We start from the raw sequence: 12,148 nt of genomic DNA on the forward strand, positions 1-12,148 counted from the left end.
CTACTAATAAGAGGATAGACTGTAAAGGTGGAATACTAAAGACATGAAGGTAGTGTCCTAGTCAGGGTTATTACTGCTGTGAGGAAACACCACAACCAAACAACAACCTGGGGAGGAAAGGGTTTATTGGGCTTACACTTCCACATCACTGTCCATCAATGAAGAAGTCAGGACAAGAACTCAAGCAGGGTAGGAACCTGGAGGCAGGAGCTGATGCAGAGGCCATGGAGGGTGCTGCTTACTGGCTTGCAGTCCAACGGTTTGCTCAGCCTGCTTTCTCATAAGTAGTCCTCAAATTCAAAAAGTATCAATATCAAAAAGAAAAGAGAAAAAGAGGTTTAGCTCAAAATATCTGTGCCATGTGGGGTGGGAGGAGTTTCAAGAAGAGTTCTGTGGTCAAATAACTAATTTTTTTTTGCCTTATTTGGGAATTCCCATAAATGCTCTGAAATGATGGTTACATAGGGAAAAGAATTAAAGGAATGTGGCAGAATTATGTTATATTACTTTTATAATTAAAACAGTATTGACTCATAAAAACTTTAGTGTGTTTACTCTGATGAATGGAATTCTGGATTTAAAATTTAAAAAAAGTAAGTTTCATTCTACATAGCCCCTAACTGCTTCCAAATTGTGTCACCTGACATAGAGAAACAACAAATTTGAACAATACCAGAGAAAAATGCAAATATAATACTATTTTATGTATAACAGAGGAATTTTTCAAAGGCAATTTTGCATCTATTTTTAATTTCCACACTGATTATAGAACCAAACCATCAAAAAAATATACTTTAAACACTAAATTATTTTCGAGAAACATTTCACAGTATTAATTTTCCACAGAAACACTTAACAAAATGGGTCTTGCTATACAAAGTCAATACTCTATTATCAAGTATGAGCAGTAGCATGCTGAAAAATATAACATGAATTATACTGCATATCTTAGCTTACTTTTAATAACTTCAAAAAAAGACCTATTTACTCAAATCATATTATAAAATATGCTACCTCAAATTAGAAGGTTCATTACATTTCAAGTGAAAGTCATAGCACAGATTACAAAGATTAACTTGACTGCCATTAAGGGAGGCCATGGTGGCCATGTCCTTAATCCTAGCACTCAGGAGACAGAGGCAGGTGGATCTCTGTAAATTCAAAGCCAGACTGATATACAGGAGTTGTTCCAGAACAGCCAAGGCTACATAGAGAAACCCTATCTTGGGGGAGAAGGGAGAGAATAATACATCATGACCTTGACTTCCTGATCCCCCACTGCCAAGTGCTGGGTTATAGAGCTGCACCACACCCACACACAGGGTTCATGCAGCGTTGAGAACCTTTCCCAGTGCCCCCTGGGCGCTAGGCAAGCTTCTATCTCCTGAGCTACTTCCTCAGCCCTCAACACACTTCACAATACAAATTTTTACTTATGCGAGTATAAAGCATGAAATGCTTTTGTGGCTCAACTAAGGAAATTAACCCAACGCCCTAAGAATCCACTGAGAACCCACGGCATTTACTTTTTCTACTTCTATCACCATAGCTTGTATCACTAAATCTGAGTTTGTTTTTTTTTTAAATCGCATCTTTAATCATGTCATCTCTATAATCAAAAAGCTGTCAACAGCTTCTCACTTTATAGTCAGTAAAATCTTAAAAAATAGCATTTAACGAGATCCCTAATTTGGGAACAACTGCCATCGTTAACACCGCTCAGTCTCATCTCACCCACACCACTCTAACAAGAACTGTTGAGGAGCCGGCTGAGTTCAGCGCCAAGTTCAGTGCTTACCCTCCAGCGAGCACCAGAGTCCCTAGAGGACCTATCAGCAGACAGTTGAGTCCCAGCCCTGGTTTCTGACTCAGGGCTGACACTACTGTCTTAACTCTGCTGTGTGTGAGCTGCTGTGGATGGAATCTGAAGCCTCAGTTACATCAGGAAAGTCCTGGATCACAGCCCCAGCCCCTTCTGAGACTTTTACTCTAAAGACCACCAACTGGAAGCCTGGGAGCCCGGAAGATAACCGGCAGGGCCACAGGCATGCCTAAGCTCTGTCAAAAGCATTCTGAATGACTTGCAAACATTTAACATTGGAAATTTTCACACAGAATAGATTTATGAAATATTCCTGCATGTAAAATTTCAACTTGAGGTAAACAGAAGCTATCCAATGTAGTCAACAGAGATATCTACCAGGCAAGCCTTTAATCCCAGCACTCTGGAGGTGAATGATCTCTGAGACTGGAGCCAGCCTGATCTACATAGTGTGTTCCAGGTCATTGTGAGATTAAAAAAAAAAAAAAAAAAAAAAAAAAAAGTCCCTTGTTCAAGTTACCAAAGCTTTCTACCTATCCTCACTGAAAAACTGCCTGGCTTAGTGTTTGTGCTTGGGCACCTTAACCCAGTTCAGCCATTGTCTACGAGTTTTTACAAGAGTTTACTCTGACTCCAAGCTCACTTTACTCCCAGGATTTCTGAAACTCTACCTGCCCCATCCGAAAGAAAGCCTGACTTTTTAAAGCTCTTCCTCATTAAAATCCCAGCAAAAAACGGAAATCAAATATGTAAGACATACATTAAATACATAATTCAATATGTAAGCTTTATTAAAAAAAAATCAAGATTTCCATGAATACAATATTTATAAAAAATCATACTTAAAAAAATCTACAAGTTATATTTATGTAAATATGATCTTTGTTGTTTTCATTCTAAGTAATTTTCATTTTGTTATATTCTAAGTTTACTATGAAGGAAACATTTAAAATGAATTAAGATAATCTTACTCACGTGATCAAAATATAAAATATTTTCAATAAAAATATCTGATCTCTTTTAGCAAAACAAAAAAAAGAGGGGAGCCCACTCCCTGGGTTTCATAACCCAACGATGTGTAAAAGTCAGTTATTTTTGTCATCTGGGGATGGGACCTCAAAACAGGTCAGGAAAGTGTTCTACCCTTGAGCTAAATCTCCAACCAAACCTGGTTTTAATTAAAATTCTCCTAGATCAAAAAAACAAAAAACAAAAACAAAAACAAAAAAAACCCCAAAACAAAACAAAACAAAATTCTCCTAGATCTTTATTTCTATAACAAAGAATAAAAATTACTACTATTACCTCCCCCTGCCTGTCCCCACCTCTCCCCAAACTAAGTATTCATAATGTACTCTGCCACAAAAAGCTTTGATACCTGAAATAAATTATGGTGCCCTCCCTGGAGCTCGGTTTCATTACATCTAAACTCAAGAGTTTTCTCTTCCAACTCTACCACCACTCTTTCCAAAGATAAGAACAATGCAATGTCATGCATACAAGTTTTCTGTTTCTGTTAGTTTAACAGAAACTTACTATCTCAGTATTCAAAAGGCTGGGGCAGGAGGAACTTGTACTACAGGCTAGCCTGGGCTACATAGTGAGATTTTATCTCCAAAAAAGAAAAAATAGGAATAGTGATGTAGGTCAACAGTAAAAATATGTGCTCACTACTCATTAGGGAGCTTCCAACTCTCTCTCGATCATTCTCTCTCTCTCTCTCTCTCTCTCTCTCTCTCTCTCTCTCTCTCTCTCTCTCTATTCTAACTTTTAAGGTCGAAACTAAAACTGTTAAAGATTCGGTTCTTTGAAGTAGCACGTATGCATTTATACAATTCTGTGGATTTTGCTGTAACACAGGATTCCACAGAGCACAGGCTGACCTTGAGATTGGTATGTAGCCAAGCTGGCCTTTCTCTTCTCTCATCTGTCTCTCCCTCCCAAGTGCTGAGGTTACAGGCTTATGCAGCAGATGCAACTCTATTTGCATTATTTTTTATAATCAAAATAAAAGACTTTACATGAGGCCAACAGTTAAATGTCTTAGGAAAACAATAAGGGAAGGCAACAAACTGGATTACCATGTCAGCCAATCTGTAAATGATAATATCTAAAGGGAAAATTAAATACTTTGAAAATTGTGTTTTAAAAAAAAAAAGCAGGTTCAAGGCCAGCTTGTTCTACAGAGCTAGTTCCAGACAGTCAGGGCTACACAAAGAAACCTGTCTCCAGAAAATAAAAAAGGACGGTTAAGACAGAAAAGAAGAAAATCATGTCAAAAGCTTTTTTATAAGAGAAATTAACAGTTTTTAGGACGTGTGCTGAGCTTCGTGATCCTCCAAAATGAAAATAATTCTGACAAAATTAAAATTATCGAATTCCCAAACTGGAAAGTTCTTAGAAACTACTATACTCAGGCAGGTCCCGCCGTAAGCGACTTGCTCTCAGCTTCTCCACTTCAATCTTGGCTCTTAGCAGCTCCTCCTCCAGCCGCTGCCTCCTCTTCAATCCATCCCTCTTCTCCTGAACATATAATCCAAATTTCTTTTGATTTTCTAAAATTAACTGATGTTCCTCTTTCAACATCTGCAGGACCTGAGGGTCACATCTTAGCAGAGACCTCAAGTGTTCTCCACTTTCCTGATGAAAAACATCATCTCTCCTGGGGACAGAAGATGGAGATGATGTCATTCTCATATCAACAGAAGAGAGTGATGGCGACACGGATCCTTCCGCAACATGCATTAATTCATGTTCTTCTTGTTGCTCTAAAGCATCATTGTGTTGAGGACTTGAAACCAGGGCAGGAGACGGTTTAATGTCCTCTTCTTGTTTCACCTCTACAGTGATAGCAACAGGATGGTGATCCACCATCACCTGCAGTGAACTGGTACCAGCTTGGGCAGCCTCATCCAAGTTTGTACTATAGCACATTAAAAAAAACACATTATAAACAATAGCATGATATATTTACAGCACAATTTCATATTTATATTTAATATTTGGTATTGATAAACATTTAACCATAAATTTTGAATAGAGAGTAGTGGCATATGCCTGTAACCTTAGCACTTAAGAGATAGAGACAGGGCAATCTCAAGTTCTAGGACAGTCATGGCTACAGACCACACCCTATGTCAAAAACACAACAACCACAGTAAAAATTCTTTAATCCCAGTACTCAGGAGACAGAGGCTAGCCTGCTCTGGTCTACATAGTAAGTTGCAAGACAGACAGGGCCACACAGAGAAACCCTATCTCAACCCCACTCTCCAAATAAAGTTGTGGGTTGTTTTTGGGGTTTTTTTTTGGGTTTTGTTGTTGTTGTTTTGCTTTTGGGAGTACTCCCTCCTTTTTGTAGAGGGTCTTTTTCTGTGTGTATACTACATACATGTTTCCTCACCCCCAATAAATACCTTTCTTCAATGCTGGTTCTATTGCTGCTATCTGCGATATCTGAGATTTTTCGGTTACCTGTTGCAGCACAAGAATTTTTTTCTGCCTTCTAATTCTTTTCTTGGCATTCAGAATGAACCTGATCAAGACCTCTAGACTATATTACAATGCTGCCATACAGGTGCTAGGAACTGAAGCGCTCTCTCTCTCTCTCTCTCTCTCTCTCTCTCTCTCTCTCTCTCTCTCTCTCTCTGTGTGTGTGTGTATACACATGAATATGGGGCCCCATAGACTCATGGACATTGTCAAGTACCCTCTTCCTCTACTTTTTCTTCTTCTTCTTTTTCTTTTTTGGATGTAGGGCCTTCCTGAACCTGCACTTCATCCACTGAGCTAAAGCTGTTGTCAACGAACTTCAGTGGTCTACTTGTCTTTAATTCCTCACAGTGCAGGGGAAAGTGGCATTTTTAGCCTTTCAGATGTGTTCTAGGGATCTGAACTCAGAGTCTCATGCGGGGCAAGCACTTTACTAATAGAACCATCTCCCCAGACTTAAATTAAAAAAACAAAAAACTTTTTCTACATGTGTACATTTATTTATTTGTGTGTGCATGGAGGTCAGAACACAATATAGGAGTTGGTTCTCCCTCCCTCCCTCCCTCCCTCCCTCCTTCCTTCCTTCCTCCCTTCCACCATGCAGGTACTAGGATCAAAGACAGGCAGGTCATCAGGTTTGGCAGCAAATACCTTTACCAAAGGAGCCACCTCCCTAGCCCAGAAAAACCATCTGAATGTTTTCAGAGACATTAATTGTCCCTCACTGTTGAGGTTTTTAGATGCTTCAGTCCTAGACTGACCTACAAACCATAAAAAGCTGATGACTCTGAGGAAGATGGTAAACAACTGTCTTTGGGACCAACCATAAATTATTTCATTGCTATTTCTGAACTGTAATATTGCTACTGTTAGGAATTATAATGTAAATATCAGATATGTGACCCCCAAAGAAGTCACGACCCACAGGTTGAAACCTCTGATCTAGACTAAAGTCTGCAATCAGACAAAGTTAAAAATATAAATAAAAATTGTTTTAAATTATCTTCATAATTTCTACTGCAAAGAAGTATGTAGCATATAAATATAGGCATTATGCTCTCATATAAATTAAAATATGCTGATACCTAGAATAGTCATTCCACTTTAGTGAAACATTCTAATAAGATACATTAGAAACAATATCTCAAAAAAGATAAACAGAAGTAAAAATTTTTAAAAACTAAAAATCTAAATAAATTTAGAGGATTGAAAGGTTATAAAACTACTATCTAGTTTTAGAGACATAAAAATTTTTAAAAATCATTCTAAGTTGTAAAGTTAGAAAATACAATAAATATTTTTTAAAATATCCATATGTACCATAAAATTTCCTAGCAGAGAGTCTAATCAAATTAGTAGTAATATTTATATTAAAATATAACCAAACAGATTTATAAACTTCTGGGATAATTAGGATTTGAGATGATCTCAGCTAAATACATATATAAGTAAGAAAAATACATAAATATATTAAATGAATAAGCTAGCAGAAAAATATCAATGTAAATACTAACATTACTGGCATAGTTATATTCTTTTTTTTAAACCTAATAAACAGTGCTATTTCAACAACAGATGTGGAAATATACAAACCAGTTAGGCCATTTCTATCAGAGAAATGTTGGTGTATCAAAACTCGTGTGTGTGTGTTGGGGGGTACCTACGCATGTGCTCTTCTGCATTCTCTGAATTTTTTTAAATATGCCGCTAACTAAAAATCACAGTTTCTATGTATCTTTTTCAGATTTTAAAAATCTAAATTTAATACCGGAGAGATATACCAGTAAAACAAAAGCCATTTTTCTCCAGGCTATTTTTGAAAGAGGCAAAATTCAAAAGAAGTCCAGTGTCAAACACTTTCGCTGTGGAGATTACAGCCATCCAACACAGAACCTCATCATTTGCCATCACAGTGAAAATGCCTGTCAGTGGTCGCAAGACCTCACTCACTGCACCGCCAGGCCCTCAATTCCCAGATGCAGTGATTTTGTTGTTGTTGTTGTTGTTTTTAATCTATGCTATCAGGTAAAAATAAGCAGTATGGTGTAAAACACTAAAAAAATATTTTTAATGTCACCGAAATAACAGACAGGCTCAGCTAAAAAGTTTTCTCTCCCAACTTCACAAAGTCCCACAGGTAATCAGCAACCTCGCCTGTCCTGGAGCAAACCTTCAACGCACAAACAGCTGACAGTCTGTGTAAAGCACCTTAACCGATTCAGAAGAACAGAGCTGCATTCTTATCTTATGTCAAGAATTAAATTTAAATTAGTCACAGGTATCAGTTTTTAAGATTCCTAGGCAATTTATCATACCTAACCCAAAATTGTTTTCAACTCCTAACCCAGGTTGCCCTTCTTAAAACTTAAGAGAGCGCGGTATGAGAAAGTTTACCTTTCCTATGGCCCAATATCAAAGTGAAACTACACCATTATCCATTACAGTTTATTCCGTTATGTAACCCAAACCTCTGAATTAGGTATTAAGCTCCTTTAGTTAATGTTTCTATCTTATCAACTTCAAATACACTAGAGAAACAAAACAGTCTTCACATACACAATCATGTCATCAATGAGTTTGATTTTAAGTTTTGTTACTTTAGTGAATATTCAGGAAACATACACAGTAACAATTCATAAAAAAACAAAGATCCCATTTGCTCCCCAAACTACTAACTTCATATAAATTTTATTTAAAAAAATTTTAAAAACCATTTTAATGGCATGTAATCTTAAAAAAAGAATAATTTATCATAGAGGCAAATAATCTAATTTTAATGCTTACAAGTTTGAGATATAATCAAAATACATAATAAATGTGAAAATGTCATAATAAAATCCATCATTCTGTACAATTTATCTATGAAGCCTTTAAAGTTCATTTAGTGCTGTTGCAAGCTCCTTCCCACTAATTCTTCTTTAACCTTTACTTCTAAAAACTACAGGATCGAAGAGGGAAAAATAGCTTAAGTCTAACCTAACAGAAAATTCCTCAGAGCTTTACTTTTTTTTTAAGAAAGCAAAACAAAGACACTGTTCACGGCTCCCCTTGTGGGGACGCTTGCTATGCACGTGTCTAGCACAACTAAGCCAGAGCCCAAGAGATAGGAGGCGCCATAATTCCCACAACAAAATAAAATAAAGCTTACCTTTGTATGTGGTTCCTGTCTCTTACCAGGCAAAAGCTGGAAATCTGGGGAATCATCTCCACAACCTTCTTGGTTGGCTCGGAGATACTGCTTTTATAATCTGACTGGGCCTCCTTTTGCTGCAATAGCTCCTGCTTGGCATATTCTTTGAGCCTTTTGTAAAGGCTGCGTAGGCCCTGAGCCGTGCGAGGAGGGCGGTCTACTCCAATTGCATTATAGTTAACTGCTATGACATCCCAACATCTATTCTTTTCCACTATGACTGAATTTTTATTAGTGTGCTCTTCGAGAATTTTCACATATGGCTTCACAAGGTTTAGCAGATCAAGCTTCTCAGACAAGGTAAAATTGGAAGATCTGGCCTTTCCTACCATTGTTCTTTGGGAATTCAGTAGGCAGTTTCTGAAGCCACCATGCAGTCTTCAGCTCTGCTGAGCTCCTCTCACAGACAGACAGAAAGATCAGGCTTAACTAGGCTAGCCTCATTTAGGCCCACGCCTACAGGGGAGGGCTTATTAAAATTCCTGCAGCTTAAGCTGACGCAGGTTCGGGAAAGCTGCTTAAGCCAAGCCTGACCTACATAAAGCTTCTCACAGAGACAGGAAAGCACACGCAAACACACTTGTGTGCAGAGGGAGCAGCTCAAGGTAGGATTAATGCACAAAGGTCTACAGATAAGCATGAAACACAGCTTAAAATTAGCTAATTTACTGAGAATCTCAAATTTCCACACATGTATGCCTGGCTCAGGGGCTGAAACAGCACTGCAAAATCACTTTAATAAAAACAAAAGAGGAACTGTTCTGTGTTGTTTACAGATCTAGTAGACCGAAAAATACAAGACACCAGGGGTGAATGTAGTGATTTCTGACAAAGCTCTAATCACTGTTTCTGAGCTGGGTGTTTGTTCTCCCTTACAAAATCTGCATACTGCTGGTCCTGCTGTCAATCAGGAATCGCATAGCCTCTAGCTAGTTAGGTTACACCAGCGCAGACTGCAGTAAAGCTAAGCTTCCTCTTCATTTCCAGCATATAGTAGGATACTCTGCATAATTTAGTTATTCAAGGACAAACTGTTATTGAATACTAGATTTAAAAGCCAGATAAAAATATTATCCTACCTGTACTGTATGTAAATATACTAGCCTGCTTTATCATGTGTAAAAATTAATGGTAAGAAACGACATGATCATGCACAAACAAAATCATACTTCTATTAAAGCAATATTTTTTATCTTAATCACACAACATAGATGATGAAAAGAAACACCTGATCTAGCTATGAGTTTTCATATTTAATCCTAAATTGAAGCATACAATAATCATGAAAACAAAACAAGCTTATTTTCTCATGATGTTTGTCCAGACAGGGGATTACTTGAAACACATGTGAAAGACTGGAGGTGCAGCAAGCGCTTAACACGTTCAAGGCCCCAGCTTGGATCTCTAGCACCTCAAAACTAAAGAGGTAAGTGAATCAAACGAAATGTGAGCACACTTGATTCAGTCGAAGACTGGAAGGCAGTTCATACGGTGAAAGCACCTGATCCCTGGTGCCCATGCGGTGGAAGAAGAATATCAACTCCCAAAGCCACAGTGCACATGAGTAAGCAAATAAATAAATGTTTAAGAAGTAAGAGCAACCCTATAGATTAATTAACCAAACCTATAACTGAGCTCAGCACAAGACCCCAAATGTGTAAATGTAGATCTAGATACAACTGCTTTGTAGAAAGCTGGAGTGCACAGAAATGCTACACAGATGTCTCCTGATGCACAAGGTCTATGACTGCTGGACCCATGCTGGACCCATGCTGGACCCCTGACCTGCAACCCAGCCCCTAAATTATTTACTTTGTTTTCATTTTGTTAACCAAGAAGCAAACTAAACTTACTGAATCCTCACTTTGTTGGAGCTTGTTGTTGATATGAGATAGAGTTGCCCTGTACAGCTTAAATTCTCAATAGCCCAGGCTGGCCTCTAATTCATGATTATCCAGAGTGCTAGACAATAAACAAGAATAATGAGTCTAGCAAAACGCAGCATGCTTTAAATGTCCAAAAGGTAAGGAGGGAGGGAGGGATGGGAGAGAGGGAGGAAATAAAAGCTGGGTGTAGTGGCTTACACTCCCAGGGATGAGGAAAGCACAAGTTCAAGGCTAGACAGGGTTATATATAACGAGACCTTGTGTCAAGAGACAACATGGGCTGATGAAATGGCTCAGACAATCAAGTACCTGTCATTCAAGCATGAAAACTAGAGTTCAGTTCCCCACACTCATATATGCAGGCCTTTAATCCTAGCAGAGGCAGGCAGAGGTCTACAGAGCTAGTCCCAGACAGCCAGGGTACACAAAGAAACTCTGTCTTTAAAAGCAAAACAAAACAAAAAACTGGATAGCATAGCAACCTATCTGTAATCCCTAAATTTAGGAAGCAGAAACGGGACTGCCAGGATAAACTGGCTGGCTAATTAGCCCAATCTGAGAATCCCAGGTTTAGCCAGAAAGCTTGCCTCAGTAAATAAAGTAGAGAGCAATAAAAGAAGGCAGGACACCGATTCTAGCCTCTGCACACGTGCAGCCCCCACACAGGTTCCCAGACATGCAAATATGAATGTGCACATTCACATAACATACACATGCAAAAAAAGGAAAGTAGATTCCTAAATATTAACACAGAACAATATTAACATGGCACACTTAAAACAATGCGTTAGACAAAAATATATACTCTATAATTCCTATTGTGCTGATATTTGGGATCCAACACAGAGACTCCTGAAATATAGGGCTCCATCTCCAAGTTCTGTGGAATACGGGCAATCTCAGAACAGAATTCCTTCTCTCATCCCTGAGGCAAGGAGGCATATTCTCTGACACTGAAAGAATAAAAAATACAGCTAAGAAGTCGGAAGTTTAAAAAAGCCCTAAATACCTCAAATTCCAGACCCTGCCCTCTACCTGTAGGTAAAAGGTCACATTTCCTGAGCCTGCTCTCCCAGGAACTAGATAAAAGGACTTAAGATAAGGCCCTTAGAGAACAATCTTGAGAAGCAGGAAGCTTCTCCCAGGAAATGATGGGCCATAAAGTAAACAATCTTGAGAAACAGGAAGCTCCTCCTTGTGATTTTTCACTGGTATTCTCGACATTTTCCAATGATGCCCTCCCTACCCGCTGGGGTTGAGGTTTCTTCCTTTAAATTCCCCTTGTCTTAGTTACTGGGGGTCGAACTCCACTGCCCCTGCGTGGGATATGAGTCTCGACCCCAGTGCACTGGTTCCTATCAATAAACCTCATGTTTATTACAGCAAGGACGGTCTCACGTGAGTTCTTGGGGGGTCGCATCATCCCGAGACTTGAGTGAGGGTTTCCCCGCTCCGGGGGTCTTTCAACACGTATCTGCTACATACACTAAAGCCAGAACCATACTTCCTGTGTCTTCCCTGCTTTCTCACTGTTAGGAACACAAGTTTGTGTGACTTGGAATAATGTAGTGTTTGCAACAGGAGCCAACCATAGGCAGCTCAGAAGTGAGCCAGCCCCAAAGCAGGTGTTGACATGCTAATTAACTAATACAGGTGGTACTGACAGGCTGATGAACCAGCCCTTAGCTGTGAGCCCTGATAACATAAAACTAATGCCCAATTTGGAGGCGACCCTATGAGGCACTACAGTGCTTCCAC

At 38.8% G+C, this 12,148-nt stretch overlaps 2 protein-coding genes across 2 annotated transcripts in view; both read right to left on the reverse strand.

Annotated features, from left to right (window-relative positions):
- The window catches only part of Rad54b (RAD54 homolog B), a 68,639-nt gene that overhangs the window by 37,546 nt on the left and 18,945 nt on the right, over positions 1-12,148 (reverse strand). The window lies entirely within an intron of this gene.
- On the reverse strand, positions 3,525-8,957 carry Fsbp (fibrinogen silencer binding protein). The gene is made up of 2 exons (XM_032905867.1): positions 8,463-8,957; positions 3,525-4,745 (listed from the first exon to the last, which is right to left on the reverse strand). Exons 1-2 carry the CDS (start codon positions 8,834-8,836, stop codon positions 4,220-4,222), a joined length of 900 nt encoding a protein of 299 aa, XP_032761758.1. The 5' UTR covers positions 8,837-8,957; the 3' UTR covers positions 3,525-4,219.

Source organism: Rattus rattus, chromosome 1 (assembly GCF_011064425.1).
Source record: "Rattus rattus isolate New Zealand chromosome 1, Rrattus_CSIRO_v1, whole genome shotgun sequence".
Lineage (NCBI taxonomy): Eukaryota > Metazoa > Chordata > Mammalia > Rodentia > Muridae > Rattus > Rattus rattus.